This window comes from Oncorhynchus clarkii, chromosome 3, assembly GCF_045791955.1.
Source record: "Oncorhynchus clarkii lewisi isolate Uvic-CL-2024 chromosome 3, UVic_Ocla_1.0, whole genome shotgun sequence".
Lineage (NCBI taxonomy): Eukaryota > Metazoa > Chordata > Actinopteri > Salmoniformes > Salmonidae > Oncorhynchus > Oncorhynchus clarkii.
The window spans coordinates 84,696,285-84,721,341 of NC_092149.1; the positions used below are offsets into that span (position 1 = coordinate 84,696,285).

The window sequence follows — 25,057 nt, forward strand, 5'->3', positions numbered from 1 at the left end:
CAACACACACCACTATCACCACGGGCCCCTCAGCCAACACACACCACTATCACCACGGTCCCTCAGCCAACACAAACCACTATCACCACGGCCCCTCAGCCAACACACACCACTACCACCACGGGCCCTCAGCCAACACAAACCACTATCACCACGGGCCCTCAGCCAACACACACCACTATCACCACGGTCCCTCAGCCAATATAGACCACTATCACCACGGCCCCTCAGCCAACACACACCACTATCACCTCGGTCCCTCAGCCAACACAAACCACTATCACCACGGCCCCTCAGCCAACACACACCACTATCACCACGGTCCCTCAGCCAACACACACCACTATCACCACGGTCCCTCAGCCAATATAGACCACTATCACCACGGCCCCTCAGCCAACACACACCACTATCACCACGGTCCCTCAGCCAATATAGACCACTATCACCACGGCCCCTCAGCCAACACAAACCACTATCACCACGGGCCCCTCAGACAACACAAACCACTATCACCACGGTCCCTCAGCCAACACAAACCACTATCACCACGGCCCCTCAGCCAACACACACCACTATCACCACGGGCCCCTCAGCCAACACAAACCACTATCACCACTGCCCCTCAGCCAACACACACCACTATCACCACGACCCCTCAGCCAACACAGGCTACTATCACCACGGTCCCTCAGCCAACACACACCACTATCACCACGGCCCCTCAGCCAACAAAGACCACTATCACCACGACCCCTCAGCCAACACACACCACTATCACCACAGCCCCTCAGCCAACAAAGACCACTATCACCACGGTCCCTCAGCCAATATAGACCACTATCACCACGACCCCTCAGCCAACACAGGCTACTATCACCACAGCCCCTCAGCCAACACACACCACTGTCACCACGGGCCCCTCAGGCAACACAACTTATTACCATTCACACATTACACATCTATTCCCATCATGTGGCTGAAATGTATATATATTTTTTTAGCTAACAGGTCAAGTCAGTAGCAACACCCAAACAGAATGAAATGAATGTCGATGAAATGTAGTGGTTCAGAATGTGTGTAGTGATACGTCTCTCAATGTGTGTAGTGATACGTCGCTCAATGTGTGTAGTGATACGTCTCTCAATGTGTGTAGTGATACGTCTCTCAATGTGTGTAGTGATACGTCTCCTAATGTGTGTAGTGATACGTCTCTCAATGTGTGTAGTGATACGTCTCTCAATGTGTGTAGTGATACGTCTCTCAATGTGTGTAGTGATACGTCTCTCAATGTGTGCAGTGATACGTCTCTCAATGTGTGTAGTGATACGTCTCTCAATGTGTGTAGTGATACGTCTCTCAATGTGTGTAGTGATACGTCTCTCAATGTGTGTAGTGATACGTCTCTCAATGTGTGTAGTGATACGTCTCTCAATGTGTGTAGTGATACGTCTCTCAATGTGTGTAGTGATACGTTTTGAAAGACTCGTGTCTTGTTTCTCTCACTGTTTAGACCCCAGAGATCTGACGGCACACAAATATCATCACGAGTACAATATTGGGGAAATAAAGTGTTGATACAGCAACGATATGTGTTCAGAAAACCTAAAGAGATAAAGAATAATATATATATATATATATATATATATAAAGAAGGCAACACAAAAAACTTTTGGCTTTATAGCAATGCAGGTATACATTTTCATTTTTATATATACTGTATATATTTTTTTAATTTTTCAAAAAGTATTATTATTTTTGAAATCACACTTTCTTTTGTTTATATGATATTATTCAATACATTTTATATTTATTATTTCTTACAGTAGCATGCTGCCTTATGATATGGCAGTTGTATGTTATCAGTAGTCATCCATTTTGTTTAATTCAGTCTTGTTGGTTTCATAACGTTAAGAGTATCTACACAGCAAGATCTGGGTAACCCACCCACACACACTGATGAACTGTCATCATCCACTTCCTGGGTTCCCCTGTCTTACCAACTTACTTCCTGGTCTGTGTCCATCTCAGTGACCGCCCTCTGTCCAAGTCTTGTGACAATGATGTACAGACGTCCTACAGAGAGGCCCATAAATACAGTCATTTCTCTCTCTCGCTGTCTCTCTCTCTTTCTCTCTCTCTCTTTGTCTCTCTCTCATCTGTAGAGTGATGGTCCATGTCCCAGCAAAGCACCAGCAGTCGTGGCCTGCTGTCCTACTTTAAAGTTGATACCATTTCTTGTCCTTGTGTTTCAGCATTACCTGTAGAGAACAGATAGAACAGAGACAGAGAGGAAGTATAACTTCACAACCCCTTTTCATTTCCCCATGTTTCTCCATCACACAATGCCTAGCTGGCTGGCTGAGTCGTACCTGGTGGGCGTGTGTTGAGAACGTCTCTGCACTTTTCATCATGAGGGTGGTGCGTTCCTCCAGCTCTCCCAGTCTCTCTCCTCTCTGCTCCAAGGCGATGCGTGCTCGGGCCAGGTCCCCCACCACCCCGCCGGCTGCAGCCCTCACGTTCTCCAATCCCATTGGAACAGGGATGTGCTGGGCCAGGCTCCGAGAGGCCTTTCCCGCTGCTGCCTCCCCAACTACAGAGGAGACGAGGGGGATAGAAGAGAAGAGGTATAGTGTGAGGAGAGAGAGAGAGAGAGAGAGAGAGAGAGAGAGAGAGAGAGAGAGAGAAACAGTCTCACAGACAGACGGATAGACAGACAAAGAGACAGACAGACAGACAGACAGACAGACAGACAGACAGACAGACAGACACATATTGAACCAAAATAAACACATAGTAACACAATCATACCAAAATACATCCGCACTGAGCTAAAGGATAGAGCCTCCGCTTTCAAGGCGCGGGACTCTAATCCAGACGGTTACAAGAAATCCTGCTATGCCCTCCGACGAACCATCAAACAGGCAAAGCGTCAATACAGGACTACACCGGCTCTGACGCTCGTCGGATGTGGCAGGACCTGCAAACTATTACAGACTACAAAGGGAAGCACAGCCGCGAGCTGCCCAGTTACACGAGCCTACCAGATGAGCTAAATAACTTCTAAGCAACACTGAAGCATGCATGAGAGCACCAGCTGTTCCGACGACTGTGTCATCACGCTCTCCGTAGCCAATGTGAGTAAGACCTTTAAACAGGTCAACATTCACAAGGCCGTGGGCCAGACGGATTACCAGGACGTGCTCTCCGAGCATGCGCTGACCAACTGGAAAGTGTCTTCACTGACATTTTCAACGTGTCCCTGACTGAGTCTGTAATACCAACATGTCTCTCACTGATTGTCTCCCACAAACTGTCTCCCACAAATGATCTCTCACAAACTGTCTCTCACAAAATGGTCTATCACACTATGTCTCACTGGTATACACAAACAACATACACTAAAACACACAACATCTAGAATGTGACCTACACAGCTCTTCTCTGTCGAAGGTCTGGGCGTTGCTCCCGAAGAATCCCTTGAGGAATCCTTGGTTCTGGGCCTCTGGTGTTTCTATAGGAGTGAACAGCTCCCCCAGCATGTCCTGAAACAACACACCACATATATTAACACACAGACAGACAGACAGACAGACGGACGGACGGACGGACGGACAGACAATTTGAAAAGGAAGCTCGCTGAGAAGAATAACAGTGGTGGTGTTTTACTCTGCCAGCAGATGGCAGTGTGGTTATGCAGCACGTTCAGTTACCGCTGGTAGAGAGGCTGCATGTCTAGCTGGAGCACACACACACTCACACACAAACTCCACCATGGATTCAGCACAGTGGAGCTGAAACCACACATGACAAGTGTGACGTTTCATTTCAAGGGCCATTGTCACGACTGGGTTTTACTAAAGGTATCAACTATGGCGTCCGTGTACATACATACATACAGACAGAGAGACAGACAGACAGACAGACAGACAGACAGACAGACAGACAGACAGACGGTTTGCTGACCTGCAGGTTGTCCGTCATCTCTTGGCTGTATGCGATGCGTTGTATCTCTGTAGGAGAGCTCAGGTACAGAGCCTGACCGCCGTTGGTGAAGACGAAGGTACGGGCGATACGCATGTCCGTCAGGGGAAAGTAGTTAGTATCCATCAGGAGTCTAAGACTGGGCAAACTGGGAGGAGACGACAACAGAAACAACAACACTCTCTCAAAGGTGGGTACTAGTCGTCGTTGTCGTAGAAGTTATTTTTTTTTAAACTTCAATGAGTTGTCATCAAGGGTACACAACCAAGACAGCTTCATAACAGAGACAAACAGACAGACTGTAAACCTGAGGGTCATGACGTGTCCATTGGCGCAGAAGCAGGCCAGGCAGACGCTGTTGCAGACGGAGACGACGTCGGCCCGCAGGAGGAAGGAAGACTCTGTGACGTTGTGTGTGAACAGGACGGCCTGGGTAGGCATGAGGATGACCTTGGCCTGTTTCTCAGAACACACCACGGCCAGGTGACCGTCCCCACATGCCTCCTGGGAAGACAGCGGGGATAAGTTGACCAGCTTGCGCCTGCGGGGCTGGTCGGGGTCCTCGGGGACGTTGGGTTCCCGCCAAACCTCGTAGGGACTCTGGATAAGAGTGCCCCCACAGTCCAGGAAGGAAAAGCTTAGCACTGAGCCCTTCAGCATCAGGACGGTACCTAGGGGGGGGGGGGGGGGGCGGGGGTGTTGTTTTGGTAACAATTGACCTTCATTACATAAACCATAATTCATTACACATCTTGGACCCTGAACAGGTTCTGCCCCCACACCATCAGACTTCTAAATAGTTAGTTCAATAGTTAACCAAATAGCTACCCAGACTATCTGCATTGACCCTTTCTACACTAACTCATCACACACTGCTGCTACTGTTTATTATCTATCCTGTTGCCTAGTCACTTTCATCCTAGTTATATGTACATTCCTACCTCAATTACCGCGGTATTGGTACCCAGTGTATAAAGCCAAGTTAATACCTGGTACTTTGTGTATATAGCCACGTTATTACCTGGTACCCTGTGTATATAGCCAAGTTATTACCTGGTACCTTGTGTATATAACCAAGTTATTACCTGGTACCCTGTTTATATAACCAAGTTATTACCTGGTACCCAGTGTATATAGCCAAGTTATTACCTGGTACCCTGTGTATATAGCCAAGTTATTACCTGGTACCCAGTGTATATAGCCAAGTTATTACCTGGTACCCAGTGTATTTAGCCAAGTTATTACCTGGAACTCAGTGTATTTAGCCAAGTTATTACCTGGTACCCAGTGTATTTAGCCAAGTTATTACCTGGTACCCTGTGTATTTAGCCAAGTTATTACCTGGTACCCAGTGTATATAGCCATGTTATTACCTGGTACCCAGTGTATTTAGCCACGTTATTACCTGGTACCCAGTGTATATAGCCATGTTATTACCTGGTACCCAGTGTATTTAGCCAAGTCATCGTTACTCATTGTGTATTTATTATACGTTTTCTATTGTTTCTCTATGTTCTGTCTCTCTGCATTGGGAAGGGAAGGGCCGGTAAGGAAGCGTTTCACTGCTAGTTTACACCTGTTGTTGTTTACAAAACATGTCACAAATAACATTTGAATTTGATTTCTATAATAATTTCACGAACGTGTTATAAGAGATCCAAACCACATTATTGAAGGTTAATTAAATAGATCTATAGCTGAAAGACAATATATATATATATATATATATATATATATACAAAAGTATATGGACACAACTTCAAACTGGTGGATTGGGCAAATTTCAGCCAAAGCCGGTGCTGACGAGGTGTATAAAATCCCACCGCCGAGTGCTAAAGCACGTAGCACCTAAAACTCATCTGTCCTCCGGTTGCACCGCTCACTACTTACTTCCAACCGGCCTCTGGAAGCTACATCAGCACAATAACTGTTTGTCGGGCGCTTCATGAAATGGGTTTTCACGGACGGACGAGCAGCCGTACACAAGCCTAAGATCACCATGCACAGTGACAAGCGTTGGCTGGAGTGGTGTAAAGCTCGCCGCCATTGGACTCTGGAGCAGTGGAAACTCCATATTGATACCCATGATTTTGTAATGAGATATTTGACGACCAGGTTTCCACATTCTGTTGGTCATGTAGTGGATCTATAAAGCATTCATGTGATGTTATGCAAAAGCTCCTATTTTAGGTATCCTAATAGATACACAGCAAACAAAAACATTGTAGTGTCATCCTTATGGCTGTTCTCAAATGTGTAATAGATGTCTATATACAACCGTGGCCAAACAAATTGGCCCCCTATTGGCACTTTCCTTAAATGATTCCCTATATGTTCTCAAATAAGTTTTAAAAATTGTTGTAAAACTTACCACTCGATTGTCAACATTGCAGAACCGACTTTATTTTCGTAAACTTCTGTTTTCAATTTTAATTTAGAAAATAAAGACAAACGGCATGAACAAAATGATTGACACCCCGGAGCTAGTGCTTGGTTGCACAGCGTTAATTTGGATGTCGTTCTTCATTTAGTCGTCAGTGAACTGATCTGAATTGCCAAAGAGCTTCAATTTTGTTTAATTGGTCCACAGAGGATTTTTCCCCAGGACTTAGGTTTGTTTAGTTGGGTTTTTTGAGAAGTTTAAATCAGGCGTTCTTGTGTCTCCTTCAGCAGTGGGGTCTCCCTATGTTTACCAAACGACCAAATTAAGTGTTTGCTGCCTCCTGAACATGTGCAAGACATCATGAAATCAGCAGATTATCAAGGTGTTCTGGAGTGCAATGATCAAACCCAGTGTCCAATAACTGGATCTCTGTTAAAGGTTGTGGGTCCTCCAGCTGGACAACAACCTCCAACACACATCAGAAGCATCCAGCCAATAGTCTAGATCTGAGTCACATCCGAAACCTCCAGCGAGATCTGAACCCCTCAAACAAAGTATTTGAGCAGTTTTCTGGCCGTAAAAGTGGTCCAAATTGCTAGCAGAAAGGTGCAGCAGGCTCAGTCGGCTACAACAGGTGTTTGTCAGTTATCTTGGCCAAAGTCTGTGCAATCAAGTACTAGCACCGGGGTGCCAATCATTTGGTCCATGCTATTCGTCTTTGTTTTCTCAAAATTAAAACATTAAATTGTCTCCGAATTTTTGAAAATCCAGTGGCAATGTGTGGAGAACAAAAGTATTTTTCATTATCCAATTTCAATTTATTTTACAATAAAATATTTAAGGAATGATTCAAGAAAAGTGCAAGCGTGTTTGGACACAACTATATGTCTTCTGGATCTACAACTTTATGTCTTCTGGATCTACAACTATATGTCTTCTGGATCTACAACTTTATGTCTTCTGGATCTACAACTATATGTCTTCTGGATCTACAACTATATGTCTTCTGGATCTACAACTATATGTCTTCTGGATCTACAAATATATGTCTTCTGGATCTACAACTATATGTCTTCTGGATCTACAACTTTATGTCTTCTGGATCTACAACTTTATGTCTTCTGGATCTACAACTATATGTCTTCTGGATCTACAACTATATGTCTTATGGATATACAACTTTATGTCTTCTGGATCTACAACTATATGTCTTATGGATCTACAACTATATGTCTTATGGATCTACAACTTTATGTCTTCTGGATCTACAACTTTATGTCTTCTGGATCTACAACTATATGTCTCCTGGATCTACAACTATATGTCTTCTGGATCTACAACTATATGTCTTCTGGATCTACAACTATATGTCTTCTGGATCTACAACTATATGTCTTCTGGATCTACAGCTATATGTCTTCTGGATCTACAACTATATGTCTTCTGGATCTACAACTATATGTCTTCTGGATCTGCAGTCAAATTAATTAGTTTACATAGTTCTTCTTAATATAAGCAACTTTTTACATTAACTTTTGCTTCTGATCTTTCTGTCTCATTGGACTCATTAGGAGGACAGAGAAGAATGAGACAGTAGGAGGACAGAGAAGAATGAGACAGTAGGAGGACAGAGAAGAATGAGGCAGTAGGAGGACAGAGAAGAATGAGACAGTAGGAGGACAGAGAAGAATGAGACAGTAGGAGGACAGAGAAGAATGAAACAGTAGGAGGACAGAGAAGAATGAGACAGTAGGAGGACCGAGAAGAATGAGACAGTAGGAGGACAGAGAAGAATGAGACAGTAGGAGGACAGAGAAGAATGAGAGAGTAGGAGGACAGAGAAGAATGAGACAGTAGGAGGACAGAGAAGAATGAGACAGTAGGAGGACAGAAAATAATGAGACAGTAGGAGGACAGAGAAGAATGAGACAGTAGGAGGACAGAGAAGAATGAGAGAGGAGGAAAAAGAAGAATGAGAGAGGAGGACAAAGAAGAATGAGACAGTGGGAGGACAGAGAAGAATGAGACAGTAGGAGGACAGAGAAGAATGAGACAGTGGGAGGACAGAGAAGAATGAGACAGTGGGAGGACAGAGAAGAATGAGACAGTAGGAGGACAGAGAAGAATGAGACAGTAGGAGGACAGAGAAGAATGAGACAGTAGGAGGACAGAGAATAATGAGACAGTAGGAGGACAGAGAAGAATGAGAGAGTAGGAGGACAGAGAAGAATGAGACAGTAGGAGGACAGAGAAGAATGAGAGAGTAGGAGGACAGAGAAGAATGAGACAGTAGGAGGACAGAGAAGAATGAGAGAGTAGGAGGACAGAGAAGAATGAGACAGTAGGAGGACAGAGAAGAATGAGAGAGGAGGAGGACAGAGAAGAATGAGAGAGAGGAGGACAAAGAAGAATGAGAGAGGAGGACAAAGAAGAATGAGACAGTAGGAGGACAGAGAAGAATGAGACAGTAGGAGGACAGAGAAGAATGAGACAGTAGGAGGACAGAGAAGAATGAGAGAGGAGGAAAAAGAAGAATGAGAGAGGAGGACAAAGAAGAATGAGACAGTGGGAGGACAGAGAAGAATGAGACAGTAGGAGGACAGAGAAGAATGAGACAGTGGGAGGACAGAGAAGAATGAGACAGTAGGAGGACAGAGAAGAATGAGACAGTAGGAGGACAGAGAAGAATGAGACAGTAGGAGGACAGAGAATAATGAGACAGTAGGAGGACAGAGAAGAATGAGAGAGTAGGAGGACAGAGAAGAATGAGACAGTAGGAGGACAGAGAAGAATGAGACAGTAGGAGGACAGAGAAGAATGAGACAGTAGGAGGACAGAGAAGAATGAGACAGTAGGAGGACAGAGAAGAATGAGAGAGGAGGAAAAAGAAGAATGAGAGAGGAGGACAAAGAAGAATGAGACAGTGGGAGGACAGAGAAGAATGAGACAGTAGGAGGACAGAGAAGAATGAGACAGTGGGAGGACAGAGAAGAATGAGACAGTAGGAGGACAGAGAAGAATGAGACAGTAGGAGGACAGAGAAGAATGAGACAGTAGGAGGACAGAGAAGAATGAGACAGTAGGAGGACAGAGAAGAATGAGACAGTAGGAGGACAAAGAAGAATGAGACAGTAGGAGGACAGAGAAGAATGAGACAGTAGGAGGACAGAAAACAACATGCGCCGGCAAATTCCATTATCACACCTCCATTAGCATATGAATAACCCCACCCTGTGAGTCAGTCAGTCATTTCTCCATTACTATCATGTCTAATGTCATTGCTCAGACATCAAAATAAAGTAGGCTAAGGCAGGCCACATCAAGGCCGTTCACCCCCCAGAGCAGGCTCACCGCTGGGCGCCATGGTGACAGGCTCCTCCAGCCTCTCCTTCTCTGTGGGGATGGATATGGGCAGTAGGAGGACCACGCCCAGGCTGGTGCCCACCCACAGGCAGGCGGTGGGCAGGGAGTCACCTTTACGACCGTAGGACTCTCCGAACTGCAGCGTGGTCACCGCTTCCTTGGTGTCGCGGCCGATACTGGACACACTGGAGCTCCGCGAGAAGCTGAACGAATTCTCTCTGCTTTCTGCTTTACAGGAGACACACAGACACAATGAGACAGAGAGACAGAGAGAGGAAGAGGGGGAGGGGGAGAGAACGCGAGAGAGAGAGAGCTTAGACAGTAGAGAGACAGAGAGAGAGCTTAGACAGTAGAGAGACAGAGAGAGAGCGACAACGACAACGACCAGTCAAGTGATCTTGACAGTGTGAGCTAGAATGGAATCAAACCAAATATTCACACACACACACACACACACGCACACACACTCTCTCTCTCTCGCAAAAATGATGTCATAGCTGTAGTGCTTAGTTACAGTTGAATCCATGGAGACAGAAGACAAGTCATGTGATCATGTGATTATGGCCCAATGAGAGCAAACACACAGAACCAAACCATGATTTAGTCCCATGTTATGTTCCCTCACACACACACAGGTTCAAGAAAAACCTTCACGTGCATATACACACACACACACACACAAACAAACACACACACACACACACACACACACAAAACATGAGCACTCACATACACACACACACACACACACACACACAAAACATGAGCACTCACATACACACACACACACACACACACACATCACACACACACACACACACACACACATCACATCAAACACACACATTGTGTTGTCCCCTTACCTTGCTACCCATTCAGATTGTCCGTTACATATTTATAGCTCCAGCCTCCCCCAGTAAAGTATTTATGTGTTGCTCAACAATGACTCCTGTACTCCTCAATGACCTGACTAGGTGATGTCTGCTGCCTGAGCTTTGTGATACAGACGCTGCAGACTTCACAACGTAACAACAGCGAGCGACGTCTGCGTCGCCCAAACGGTTCATTGTAAATATTTTCATTCAAACAAGATTGGAAACGTCTCTAAGCATACTGAAGACGCTGTCTTCACAAACACTAGAAAAAAGAAAAAAAAAACCTGAAAAATTCAAATATCAGCCAAAATATAACCTTTATACCAGTCTTGTGATATTTCACAACGTATTGGATTATCAGGTAAACAAACAACAACCAGCCAGCCAGCCAACCAGCCACCAGACAGGCCAGACACCCAGCCACCAGACAGGCCAGACAACCAGCCACCAGACAGGCCAGACACCCAGCAATATGAGAGAAAACCAGAAAGGAAGACAAAAAAATATAACTCAGCAAGGAGAGCAGTGGTAGAATAAACCCAAAGCCAGGAAGAGATGCTGTAACTGGTTTTCTCAAAGGAAAACAACACGGTTGTCTAACCCACTTAAGATAGAAGAATATTATCTGTTGTTGTTGCCATTTTAAATGTTGCATATCCCCTGAGAAAGATAGACACCCCCCCCCCCCCCGAGATAGACACACCCCCGAGATAGACACCCCCCCTTAAGATAGACACCCCCCTAAGATCGACACACACCCCCAAGATAGACAACCCCTCCCCTTAGATATACACACACCCCAAGATAGACACACACCCCTGAGATCGAAACCCCCCCCCTGAGATCGACACACCCTCTGAGATCGACACACCCCCTGAGATAGACACACCCCCTGAGATAGACACACCCCCTGAGATAGACACACCCCCTGAGATAGACCACCCCCCCTGAGATAGACACATACCCCCCCTGAGATAGACACATACCCCCCCTGAGATAGACACCCCCCCGAGATAGACACACCCGTGAGATAGACACAAAACCCCTAAGATAGACACATCCCCTGAGATAGACACCCACCCTGAGACAGACACCCCCTAAGATAAACACACCCATGAGATAGACACCCCATCTGAGATACCCCCCCACCCCTAAGATCGACACACACCCCCAAGATAGACACCCCCCCTTAAGATAGACACCCCCCTAAGATCGACACACACCCCCAAGATAGACAACCCCCCCCCTAAGATATACACACACCCCAAGATAGACACACACCCCTGAGATCGAAACCCCCCCCCTGAGATCGACACACCCCCTGAGATCGACACACCCCCTGAGATAGACACACCCCCTGAGATAGACACACCCCCTGAGATAGACCACCCCCCCTGAGATAGACACATACCCCCCCTGAGATAGACACCCCCCCGAGATAGACACCCCCCCGAGATAGACACCCCCCCGAGATAGACACTCCCCCCTGAGATAGACCCCCCCCTAAGTTAGACACACCCCCTGAGATAGACACACCCCCTAAGATATACAACCCCCCCCTGAGATAGACACACCCCCTGAGATAGACCACCCCCCCTGAGATAGACACCCCCCCCCCGCAAGATAGACACACCCCCCTGATAGACCCCCCCCCCCCCCCCCTTGAGATTTACACCCCCCCTGAGACAGACACCTCCCCCATGAGATAGACACACCCCCTGAGATAGACACCCCCCCTAAGATATACAACACCCCTGAGATAGACCCCCCCCCTGAGATAGACACACCCCCCTGAGATAGACACACCCCCACGATAGACCCCCCCTCTTGAGATAGACACACCCCCCGGGATAGACACCCCCCCCCCTGAGATAGACCCCCCCCGCCTCGCAAGTTAGACACACCCCCCTGATTGACCCCCCCCTTGAGATAGACACCCCCCCCCCTAAGATAGACACACACCCCCTGAGATAGACACACCCCCTAAGATATACACCTCCCCGAGACAGACACCTCCCCCATGAGATAGACACACCCCCTGAGATAGACCATCCCCCCCTGAGATAGACACACCCCCTGAGATAGACACACCCCCTGAGATAGACACACCCCCTGAGATAGACACACCCCCCCTCTGATATAGACCACCCCCCCTGATATAGACCACCCCCCCCTGAGATAGACACACCCCCCTGAGATAGACAGACAAAGACACTTTGTTAATGGATATTCCTACATCCACAGAACACACAAGACAAGTGGAACATGTTTCTGCGACTAATGAATGTGTCGGTGAACTGTAATACAGCTGTTCCATGTTCAGGGCGATACTACGCTGCATTACGACGCTGCCTGGTAGCATTGACACTGGGATCACAATGGCTTTTGTTGTCTGAGCTGTGGCCAGAGAGGCATCTCATTTCTGCTCTGTGTGTCTGGGCTGTGGCCAGAGCAGCATCTCATTTCTGCTCTGTGTGTCTGGGCTGTGGCCAGAGCAGAATCTAATTTCTGCTGTGTGTGTCTGAGCTGTGGCCAGAGTGGCATCTCATTTCTGCTGTGTGTGTCTGGGCTGTGGCCAGAGTGGCATCTCATTTCTGCTCTGTGTTACCGGGTTGTGTTTGTGCATGACAGAGCCTGTGGGGTGTTAGCTAATGAAAGTCCCTCACAGTGGCACTCTGACAGGACACTGGTACCCCCAAGGAGTCCAAGCAGGGATTTATTAGGAAGAAGGAGGGGAGGGGGAGAGAGGAAGGGAAAGAGGGAGGGAGGGGAGGAGGAGAGAGGAAGAGATGGAGGGAGGGAGGGCAATTCTTCAGCGATTCAGACATATACAGACATTACAGTGGAGACGAGGACAGACAGACATTATAGCGAAAAGACGAGTAGTTTCATATAATAACTAGGCTAAGCACTAGGAAGTAGTTTCATAGAATAACTAGGCTAAGCACTAGGAAGTAGTTTCATAGAATAACTAGGCTAAGCACTAGGAAGTTTCATATAATAACCGTACGGCAGAACACAGCAGACCCGCAGGGCAGAACACAGCAGAACCGCAGGGCAGAACTGCAGGGTAGAACCGCAGTGTAGAACCACATGGCAGAACCACAGGGTAGATCACTGTAGAAGTGCAGGGCAGAACCGTCAGCCTGCCTCCCAGCTCCATGGGTACTGCCTTATAATGGAGCATTTGTTCAGGGCCCGAAATATGAACAGTTTTGGTGAAAAAAAATCGTAGTATCCTGGTGTGTGTGTGTATCAGTAGAGCCTCCTCAGAGGACAAAGGGGAAGACCATCCTCCTCAGTCGAATTTCAGCAAAATAAAAATAGTGAAACATTTATTTTTATATTTTTTAACTATACTAAATATATTTACATCACCATAGAACTGATTAAAACACACTGTTTTGCAATAAAGTGTCTACAGTAGCCTCAGCAGCACTATGTAAGGCAGCACTGTGGTGTAGAAGCTCGAGGGACATTGACATCAATACAAAACCTAGTAGGCTCATGAACCTTCTTCCAAAATGAAGGAAAAGCGAGAGAGAGAGAGCTAGCTATATTTAGTTGATTTTTTTTTTCTCTTTCACTTTCACTTAGCTAGCGAATGCAGCTAGCTAGTTTAGCCTACTCAGACACCAGGCTCAAACAGAGAGGGATGCTATGTTAGCTATGGCTATCAAACATTAGGAACTCTTCCAAGTCAAGGTAAGCTTTTGGTTTCATTTTTTTTGCCCCCGGGGCCCGGCGGTGTAACTGCTAAATGGCTTGCTGAATGTACACTGTACTGCATGATTGTAGTGGGTTTACTAACGTGTTACTTCTTGTAGCTGTGTTGACTATGACGTGACAACTATGTAGGCTGTGTGTAGCGGTTAGCGGTCATGATATGAAGGTTTGGCTTGGTAAGTTTTTTTTTTAGTCTGGTGACAGATAGCTAACGTGTTGTGCACTGAATTCCACAAGCAAAGGGAAATGGTGAGAAGAGGAGAGTGCGTAGATAGTTGTGATAAGGAATTCTATAGACAACGAGTAATCATGCTGTTTTTATGTGGCTGCTATGAAAGTGAGCTATGTTTTTGATCGGGGGTATATTCATTTTTTTTTAACATATTGATTGATTTATGTAATTTAACTAGGCAAGTCAGTTAAGAACACATTCTTATTTACAATGACGGCCTAGGAACAGTGGGTTAACCATTCTGCCAATTCTGTTGAAAAACGTTTCTTAAAAGGAACCAAACGAGGATAAACATACCTGATTTTGTCCAATAGAAACTCTCGTTTGCAACTGTTGGACTAATGATAGCACCCTACATCAGCTAGATGCAGGCAAGAGTGTGCAAGATGGTATTGAATGGGTGTCACCTTCACTAGTAAACATTCTCTCTACTTCTGCGTTGTAAACTTTAATTCATAGGTTAGGTTGTAGTATGGTGAGTATGATCTACTAGCCTAAACCTATTGATGTTACATTGAACTGGGTGACTGGAATATGAATGACAGTCATCCAATAGGCTGTAATAGAAAGAAGGCCATGCTCCTAAAAAAAAAGTATTCCTCCCTATTACGCACGCCTCTATGAAGAGGGAACGCAACACCCTGCTACAACTAAACTCTGTGAAGTGAAAGAGGTATGGACTGTAGGTGCGAGTAAGGATGACAACAGGCAGAATGTGATACCGTTTACAAGGACTTTATTCCTTTACACGGTAATATGGGGAAAAAGGGGCTGGACGGAACCAAAGCAAAGAAAGTAAATCTCAAAGCCCCCCCCCCTCTCCTATCTTACCTGCCTACCCACTACTTACCTAATTTAGCACCACCTGGTGCCCTAACCAAAATACAGGGAGTGGTCCGCCCAGGTCTTACCTAGTGTGCCTAGACAATGAATATACTACGGGTATATGTATGCCCGCGGGCCTCTTGCCTAAGCACTCCCAAGGTGCCTTCCCCTTTCCCCCATGGGAACAAATGAAACAGAATATTAAACAATTTTACAAACAAACTAAGAAACAGACATCAAATAAGCTCTACCTGAGCAACAAACTCACAGAACATACCCACTCTCAGCAATGAACTCCCAGGAAAATCAACCTCTTGCAAAAACTCTCACAAACAATCGCTCTGCAATGACCTCAGCAAAATCTCTCTAGCAAAATCTCTCTCAGCAATCCCTACCTCCAAAATCTCTCTATCACAAACAATCGCTCAGCAATGACCTCCCAGCAAATCTCTAGCAAAATCTCTCTCAGCAATCCCTACCTCCAAATCTCTCTCTCCTGAACAGAACACTGGCTTTTATATAGCTTCAGAATGAATGTATAATTGGAGACAGCTGTGTCTTGACGAGGGGGCGGGGTCAGCTCTCCAATTAGCCCTGGAGTCGACCAATCAGCTGCTTGAGAGATTTCCGGAAGCCATTTCCTGAAATAAAACACATGCAAATACACAAACTACAACACATAAACTGGGGAACGTAACACTCCCTCATCTTAAACGGCACCAACCGCCACTGCCGTGTGTGTAAAGCCTTAGTGTTCCGTCCTTAGTGATCAGTCCTTAGTGATCAGTCCTTAGTGTTCCGTCCTTAGTGATCCGTCCTTAGTGATCAGTCCTTACTGATCAGTCCTTAGTGGTCAGTCCTTAGTGGTCAGTCCTTACTGATCAGTCCTCAGTGGTCAGTCCTTAGTGTTCAGTCCTTAGTGGTCAGTCCTTACTGATCAGTCCTCAGTGGTCAGTCCTTAGTGGTCAGTCCTTAGTGGTCAGTCCTTACTGATCAGTCCTTAGTGTTCCGTCCTTAGTGGTCAGTCCTTACTGATCAGTCCTTAGTGATCCGTCCTTAGTGGTCAGTCCTTAGTGATCAGTCCTTAGTGATCCGTCCTTACTGATCAGTCCTTAGTGGTCAGTCCTTAGTGGTCAGTCCTTAGTGTTCCGTCCTTACTGATCAGTCCTTAGTGGTCAGTCCTTAGTGGTCAGTCCTTAGTGTTCCGTCCTTAGTGGTCAGTCCTTAGTGTTCCGTCCTTAGTGATCAGTCCTTAGTGGTCAGTCCTTAGTGGTCAGTCCTTAGTGATCAGTCCTTAGTGATCAGTCCTTAGTGATCAGTCCTTAGTGATCCGTCCTTAGTGTTCCGTCCTTAGTGGTCAGTCCTTAGTGTTCCGTCCTTAGTGATCAGTCCTTAGTGGTCAGTCCTTAGTGATCCGTCCTTAGTGGTCAGTCCTTAGTGATCAGTCCCTAGTGTTCCGTCCTTAGTGGTCAGTCCTTACTGATCAGTCCTTAGTGGTCAGTCCTTAGTGGTCAGTCCTTAGTGTTCCGTCCTTAGTGATCAGTCCTTAGTGGTCAGTCCTTAGTGATCCGTCCTTAGTGGTCAGTCCTTAGTGATCAGTCCCTAGTGTTCCGTCCTTAGTGGTCAGTCCTTAGTGTTCCGTCCTTACTGATCAGTCCTTAGTGTTCCATACTTAGTGTTCCGTCCTTAGTGTTCCGTCCTTAGTGTTCCGTCCTTAGTGTTTCATACTTAGTGTTCCGTCCTTAGTGGTCAGTCCTTAGTGTTCCGTCCTTAGTGTTCAGTCCTTAGTCTTCCGTCCTTAGTGTTCCGTCCTTAGTGTTCCGTCCTTAGTGTTCAGTCCTTAGTGTTCCATACTTAGTGTTCCGTCCTTAGTGTTCCGTCCTTAGTGTTCCATACTTAGTGTTCCGTCCTTAGTGGTCAGTCCTTAGTGTTCCGTCCTTAGTGTTCCGTCCCTAGTGTTCCGTCCTTAGTGGTCAGTCCTTAGTGTTCCGTCCTTAGTGTTCCATACTTAGTGTTCCGTCCTTAGTGTTCCGTCCTTAGTGTTCCGTCCTTAGTGTTCCGTCCTTAGTGGTCAGTCCTTAGTGTTCCGTCCTTAGTGTTCAGTCCTTAGTGTTCCGTCCTTAGTGTTCCGTCCTTAGTGGTCCGTCCTTAGTGTTCCGTCCTTAGTGGTCAGTCCTTAGTGTTCAGTCCTTAGTGTTCCATCCTTAGTGTTCCGTCCTTAGTGGTCAGTCCTTAGTGGTCAGTCCTTAGTGGTCAGTCCTTAGTGGTCAGTCCTTAGTGTTCCGTCCTTAGTGTTCCATCCTTAGTGGTCAGTCCTTAGTGTTCCGTCCTTAGGGTTCCGTCCTTAGTGTTCCGTCCTTAGTGGTCAGTCCTTAGTGGTCAGTCCTTAGTGATCAGTACTTAGTGTTCCGTCCTTAGTGTTCCGTCCTTAGTGTTCCATACTTAGTGTTCCGTCCTTAGTGATCAACCCTTAGTGATCCGTCCTTAGTGATCCGTCCTTAGTGTTCCGTCCTTAGTGTTCGTCCATAGTGTTCAGTCCTTAGGTTTCCATACTTAGTGTTCCGTCCTTAGTGTTCCGTCCTTAGTGTTCCATACTTAGTGTTCCGTCCTTAGTGGTCAGTCCTTAGTGTTCCGTCCTTAGTGTTCCGTCCCTAGTGTTCCGTCCTTAGTGGTCAGTCCTTAGTGTTCCGTCCTTAGTGTTCCATACTTAGTGTTCCGTCCTTAGTGTTCCGTACTTAGTGTTCCGTCCTTAGTGGTCAGTCCTTAGTGGTCAGTCCTTAGTTGTCAGTCCTTAGTGGTCAGTCCTTAGTGTTCCGTCCTTAGTGTTCCGTCCTTAGTGGTCAGTCCTTAGTGTTCCGTCCTTAGTGTTCAGTCCTTAGTGTTCCGTCCTTAGTGTTCCGTCCTTAGTGTTCCGTCCTTAGTGTTCCGTCCTTAGTGTTCCGTCCTTATTGTTCCATACTTAGTGTTCCGTCCTTAGTGTTCCGTCCTTAGTGTTCCGTCCTTAGTGTTCCGTCCTTAGTGTTCCGTCCATAGTGTTCAGTCCTTAGTGTTCCGTCCTTAGTGTTCCGTCCTTAGTGTTCCGTCCTTAGTGATCCGTCCTTAGTGTTCCGTCCTTAGTGTTCAGTCCTTAGTGTTCCGTCCTTAGTGTTCCGTCCTTAGTGGTCAGTCCTTAGTGATCAGTCCCTAGTGTTCCGTCCTTAGTGGTCAGTCCTTAGTGTTCCGTCCTTAGTGTTCAGTCCTTAGTTTTCCGTCTCTAGTGTTCCGTCTCTAGTGTTCCGTCCTTAGTGTTCCGTCCTTAGTGTTCCGTCCTTAGTGTTGCGTCCTTAGTGTTCCATACTTAGTGTTCCGTCCCTAGTGTTCCGTCCTTAGTGTTCCGTCCTTAGTGTTCCGTCCTTAGTGTTCCATCCTTAGTGTTCCAAACTTAGTGTTCCGTCCTTAGTGTTCCGTCCTTAGTGTTCCGTCCTTTGTGTTCCGTCCTTAGTGGTCAGTCCTTAGTGATCAGTCCCTATTGTTCCGTCCTTAGTGGTCAGTCCTTAATGTTCCGTCCTTAGTGTTCCGTCTCTAGTGTTCCGTCTCTAGTGTTCCGTCCTTAGTGTTCTGTCCTTAGTGTTCCGTCCTTAGTGTTCCATACTTAGTGTTCCGTCCTTAGTGTTCCGTCCTTAGTGTTCCGTCCTTAGTGTTCCATACTTAGTGTTCCGTCCCTAGTGTTCCGTCCTTAGTGTTCCGTCCCTAGTGTTCCGTCCTTAGTGTTCCATCCTTAGTGTTCCGTCCTTAGTGTTCTGTCCTTAGTGTTCCGTCCTTAGTGTTCCGTCCTTAGTGTTCCATACTTAGTGTTCCATACTTAGTGTTCCGTCCTTAGTGTTCCGTCCTTAGTGTTCCGTCCTTAGTGGTCAGTCCTTAGTGTTCCATACTTAGTGGTCAGTCCTTAGTGTTCCGTCCTTAGTGTTCCGTCCTTAGTGTTCCATACTTAGTGTTCCGTCCTTAGTGTTCCGTCCTTAGTGTTCCGTCCTTAGTGGTCAGTCCTTAGTGATCAGTCCCTAGTGTTCCGTCCTTAGTGGTCAGTCCTTAGTGTTCCATCCTTACTGTTCCGTCTCTAGTGTTCCGTCTCTAGTGTTCCGTCCTTAGTGTTCTGTCCTTAGTGTTCCGTCCTTAGTGTTCCATACTTAGTGTTCCGTCCTTAGTGTTCCGTCCTTAGTGTTCCGTCCTTAGTGTTCCGTCCTTAGTGTTCCGTCCTTAGTGTTCAGTCCTTAGTGTTCCGTCCTTAGTGGTCAGTCCTTAGTGATCAGTCCCTAGTGTTCCGTCCTTAGTGGTCAGTCCTTAGTGTTCCGTCCTTAGTGTTCAGTCCTTAGTGTTCCGTCTCTAGTGTTCCGTCTCTAGTGTTCCGTCCTTAGTGTTCCGTCCTTAGTGTTCCGTCCTTAGTGTTGCGTCCTTAGTGTTCCATACTTAGTGTTCCGTCCCTAGTGTTCCGTCCTTAGTGTTCTGTCCTTAGTGTTCTGTCCTTAGTGTTCCGTCCTTAGTGTTCCGTCCTTAGTGTTCCGTCCTTAGTGTTCCGTCCTTAGTGTTCCGTCCTTAGTGTTCCGTCCTTAGTGGTCAGTCCTTAGTGTTCCATACTTAGTGGTCAGTCCTTAGTGTTCCGTCCTTAGTGTTCCGTCCTTAGTGTTCCATACTTAGTGTTCCGTCCTTAGTGTTCCGTCCTTAGTGTTCCGTCCTTAGTGTTCCGTCCTTAGTGGTCAGTCCTTAGTGATCAGTCCCTAGTGTTCCGTCCTTAGTGGTCAGTCCTTAGTGTTCCGTCCTTAGTGTTCCGTCCTTAGTGTTCCATACTTAGTGTTCCGTCCTTAGTGTTCCGTCCTTAGTGTTCCGTCCTTAGTGTTCCGTCCTTAGTGGTCAGTCCTTAGTGATCAGTCCCTAGTGTTCCGTCCTTAGTGGTCAGTCCTTAGTGTTCCATCCTTACTGTTCCGTCTCTAGTGTTCCGTCTCTAGTGTTCCGTCCTTAGTGTTCTGTCCTTAGTGTTCCGTCCTTAGTGTTCCATACTTAGTGTTCCGTCCTTAGTGTTCCGTCCTTAGTGTTCCGTCCTTAGTGTTCCGTCCTTAGTGTTCCGTCCTTAGTGTTCATTCCTTAGTGTTCCGTCCTTAGTGTTCCGTCCTTAGTGGTCAGTCCTTAGTGATCAGTCCCTAGTGTTCCGTCCTTAGTGGTCAGTCCTTAGTGTTCCGTCCTTAGTGTTCAGTCCTTAGTGTTCCGTCTCTAGTGTTCCGTCTCTAGTGTTCCGTCCTTAGTGTTCCGTCCTTAGTGTTCCGTCCTTAGTGTTGCGTCCTTAGTGTTCCATACTTAGTGTTCCGTCCCTAGTGTTCCGTCCTTAGTGTTCTGTCCTTAGTGTTCTGTCCTTAGTGTTCCGTCCTTAGTGTTCAGTCCTTAGTTTTCCGTCCTTAGTGTTCAGTCTTTAGTGTTCCGTCCTTAGTGGTCAGTCCTTAGTGTTCCGTCCTTAGTGTTCCTTCCTTAGTGTTCCGTCCTTAGTGGTCAGTCCTTAGTGGTCAGTCATTAGTGGTCAGTCCTTAGTGTTCCGTACTTAGTGTTCCGTCCTTAGTGTTCCGTCCTTAGTGTTCAGTCCTTAGTGTTCCGTCCTTAGTGTTCCGTCCTTAGTGTTCCGTCCTTAGTGTTCCGTCCTTAGTGTTCCGTCCTTAGTGTTCAGTCCTTAGTGTTCCGTCCTCAGTGTTCCGTCCTTAGTGTTCAGTCCTTAGTTTTCCGTCTCTAGTGTTCCGTCCCTAGTGTTCCGTCCTTAGTGTTCCGTCCTTAGTGTTCCATCCTTAGTGTTCCGTCCTTAGTGTTCTGTCCTTAGTGTTCCTTCCTTAGTGTTCCGTCCTTAGTGTTCCATACTTAGTGTTCCGTCCTTAGTGTTCCGTCCTTAGTGTTCCGTCCTTAGTGGTCAGTCCTTAGTGTTCCATACTTAGTGGTCAGTCCTTAGTGTTCCGTCCTTAATGTTCCGTCCTTAGTGTTCCGTCCTTAGTGTTCCGTCCTTAGTGTTCCGTCCTTAGTGTTCCGTCCTTAGTGGTCAGTCCTTAGTGATCAGTCCCTAGTGTTCCATCCTTAGTGGTCAGTCCTTAGTGTTCCGTCCTTAATGTTCCGTCCTTAGTGTTCCGTCCTTAGTGTTCCGTCCTTAGTGTTCCGTCCTTAGTGTTCCATCCTTACTGTTCCGTCTCTAGTGTTCCGTCTCTAGTGTTCCGTCCTTAGTGTTCTGTCCTTAGTGTTCCGTCCTTAGTGTTCCATACTTAGTGTTCCGTCCTTAGTGTTCCGTCCTTAGTGTTCCGTCCATAGTGTTCCGTCCTTAGTGTTCCGTCCTTAGTGTTCCGTCCTTAGTGTTCCGTCCTTAGTGTTCCGTCCTTAGTGGTCAGTCCTTAGTGATCAGTCCCTAGTGTTCCGTCCTTAGTGGTCAGTCCTTAGTGTTCCTTCCTTAGTTTTCCGTCTCTAGTGTACCGTCTCTAGTGTTCTGTCCTTAGTGTTCCGTCCTTAATGATTCATACTTAGTGTTCCGTCGTTAGTGTTCCGTCCTTAGTGTTCCGTCCTTAGTGTTCCGTCCTTAGTGGTCAGTCCTTAGTGTTCCGTCCTTAGTGTTCCGTCCTTAGTGGTCAGTCCTTAGTGTTCCCTCCTTAGTGTTCCGTCTCTAGTGTTCCGTCTCTAGTGTTCCGTCCTTATTGTTCCGTCCTTAGTGTTCCGTCCTTAGTGGTCTTTCCTTAGTGGTCAGTTCTTAGTGGTCAGTCCTTAGTGTTCCGTCCTTAGTGGTCAGTCCTTAGTGGTCAGTCCTTAGTGGTCAGTCCTTAGTGTTCCGTCCTTAGTGTTCCGTCCTTAGTGTTCCATACTTAATGTTCCGTCCTTAGTGTTCAGTCCTCAGTGTTCCGTCCTCAGTGTTCCGTCCTTAGTGTTCAGTCCTTAGTTTTCCGTCTCTAGTGTTCCGTCTCTAGTGTTCCGTCCTTAGTGTTCCGTCCTTAGTGTTCCGTCCTTAGTGTTGCGTCCTTAGTGTTCCATACTTAGTGTTCCGTCCCTAGTGTTCCGTCCTTAGTGTTCCGTCCTTAGTGTTCCGTCCTTAGTGTTCCATCCTTAGTGTTCCAAACTTAGTGTTCCGTCCTTAGTGTTCCGTCCTTAGTGTTCCGTCCTTTGTGTTCCGTCCTTAGTGGTCAGTCCTTAGTGATCAGTCCCTATTGTTCCGTCCTTAGTGGTCAGTCCTTAGTGTTCCGTCCTTAGTGTTCCGTCTCTAGTGTTCCGTCTCTAGTGTTCCGTCCTTAGTGTTCTGTCCTTAGTGTTCCGTCCTTAGTGTTCCATACTTAGTGTTCCGTCCTTAGTGTTCCGTCCTTAGTGTTCCGTCCTTAGTGTTCCATACTTAGTGTTCCGTCCCTAGTGTTCCGTCCTTAGTGTTCCGTCCTTAGTGTTCCGTCCTTAGTGTTCCATCCTTAGTGTTCCGTCCTTAGTGTTCTGTCCTTAGTGTTCCGTCCTTAGTGTTCCGTCCTTAGTGTTCCATACTTAGTGTTCCATACTTAGTGTTCCGTCCTTAGTGTTCCGTCCTTAGTGTTCCGTCCTTAGTGGTCAGTCCTTAGTGTTCCATACTTAGTGGTCAGTCCTTAGTGTTCCGTCCTTAGTGTTCCGTCCTTAGTGTTCCATACTTAGTGTTCCGTCCTTAGTGTTCCGTCCTTAGTGTTCCGTCCTTAGTGGTCAGTCCTTAGTGATCAGTCCCTAGTGTTCCGTCCTTAGTGGTCAGTCCTTAGTGTTCCATCCTTACTGTTCCGTCTCTAGTGTTCCGTCTCTAGTGTTCCGTCCTTAGTGTTCTGTCCTTAGTGTTCCGTCCTTAGTGTTCCATACTTAGTGTTCCGTCCTTAGTGTTCCGTCCTTAGTGTTCCGTCCTTAGTGTTCCGTCCTTAGTGTTCCGTCCTTAGTGTTCAGTCCTTAGTGTTCCGTCCTTAGTGGTCAGTCCTTAGTGATCAGTCCCTAGTGTTCCGTCCTTAGTGGTCAGTCCTTAGTGTTCCGTCCTTAGTGTTCAGTCCTTAGTGTTCCGTCTCTAGTGTTCCGTCTCTAGTGTTCCGTCCTTAGTGTTCCGTCCTTAGTGTTCCGTCCTTAGTGTTGCGTCCTTAGTGTTCCATACTTAGTGTTCCGTCCCTAGTGTTCCGTCCTTAGTGTTCTGTCCTTAGTGTTCTGTCCTTAGTGTTCCGTCCTTAGTGTTCCGTCCTTAGTGTTCCATACTTAGTGTTCCGTCCTTAGTGTTCCGTCCTTAGTGTTCCGTCCTTAGTGGTCAGTCCTTAGTGTTCCATACTTAGTGGTCAGTCCTTAGTGTTCCGTCCTTAGTGTTCCGTCCTTAGTGTTCCATACTTAGTGTTCCGTCCTTAGTGTTCCGTCCTTAGTGTTCCGTCCTTAGTGTTCCGTCCTTAGTGGTCAGTCCTTAGTGATCAGTCCCTAGTGTTCCGTCCTTAGTGGTCAGTCCTTAGTGTTCCGTCCTTAGTGTTCCGTCCTTAGTGTTCCATACTTAGTGTTCCGTCCTTAGTGTTCCGTCCTTAGTGTTCCGTCCTTAGTGTTCCGTCCTTAGTGGTCAGTCCTTAGTGATCAGTCCCTAGTGTTCCGTCCTTAGTGGTCAGTCCTTAGTGTTCCATCCTTACTGTTCCGTCTCTAGTGTTCCGTCTCTAGTGTTCCGTCCTTAGTGTTCTGTCCTTAGTGTTCCGTCCTTAGTGTTCCATACTTAGTGTTCCGTCCTTAGTGTTCCGTCCTTAGTGTTCCGTCCTTAGTGTTCCGTCCTTAGTGTTCCGTCCTTAGTGTTCCGTCCTTAGTGTTCATTCCTTAGTGTTCCGTCCTTAGTGTTCCGTCCTTAGTGGTCAGTCCTTAGTGATCAGTCCCTAGTGTTCCGTCCTTAGTGGTCAGTCCTTAGTGTTCCGTCCTTAGTGTTCAGTCCTTAGTGTTCCGTCTCTAGTGTTCCGTCTCTAGTGTTCCGTCCTTAGTGTTCCGTCCTTAGTGTTCCGTCCTTAGTGTTGCGTCCTTAGTGTTCCATACTTAGTGTTCCGTCCCTAGTGTTCCGTCCTTAGTGTTCTGTCCTTAGTGTTCTGTCCTTAGTGTTCCGTCCTTAGTGTTCAGTCCTTAGTTTTCCGTCCTTAGTGTTCAGTCTTTAGTGTTCCGTCCTTAGTGGTCAGTCCTTAGTGTTCCGTCCTTAGTGTTCCTTCCTTAGTGTTCCGTCCTTAGTGGTCAGTCCTTAGTGGTCAGTCATTAGTGGTCAGTCCTTAGTGTTCCGTACTTAGTGTTCCGTCCTTAGTGTTCCGTCCTTAGTGTTCAGTCCTTAGTGTTCCGTCCTTAGTGTTCCGTCCTTAGTGTTCCGTCCTTAGTGTTCCGTCCTTAGTGTTCCGTCCTTAGTGTTCAGTCCTTAGTGTTCCGTCCTCAGTGTTCCGTCCTTAGTGTTCAGTCCTTAGTTTTCCGTCTCTAGTGTTCCGTCCCTAGTGTTCCGTCCTTAGTGTTCCGTCCTTAGTGTTCCATCCTTAGTGTTCCGTCCTTAGTGTTCTGTCCTTAGTGTTCCTTCCTTAGTGTTCCGTCCTTAGTGTTCCATACTTAGTGTTCCGTCCTTAGTGTTCCGTCCTTAGTGTTCCGTCCTTAGTGGTCAGTCCTTAGTGTTCCATACTTAGTGGTCAGTCCTTAGTGTTCCGTCCTTAA

General features: G+C 46.7%; 1 protein-coding gene across 1 annotated transcript in view; it reads right to left on the bottom strand.

Moving 5' to 3' along the window:
- Positions 1–1,886: 1,886 nt before the first annotated feature.
- Positions 1,887–25,057, bottom strand: part of LOC139406187 (syntaxin-binding protein 5-like) — a 236,343-nt gene continuing 213,172 nt past the window's right edge. Inside the window, exons 21-26 of the mRNA XM_071148687.1 lie at positions 9,719–9,946; positions 4,292–4,655; positions 3,967–4,132; positions 3,434–3,545; positions 2,373–2,593; positions 1,887–2,261 (exon numbers count right to left, since the gene is read on the bottom strand). Coding sequence (XP_071004788.1) covers positions 2,220–2,261; positions 2,373–2,593; positions 3,434–3,545; positions 3,967–4,132; positions 4,292–4,655; positions 9,719–9,946 — 1,133 coding nt within the window. The 3' untranslated portion in view covers positions 1,887–2,219. The remainder of the gene's footprint in view (positions 2,262–2,372; positions 2,594–3,433; positions 3,546–3,966; positions 4,133–4,291; positions 4,656–9,718; positions 9,947–25,057) is intronic.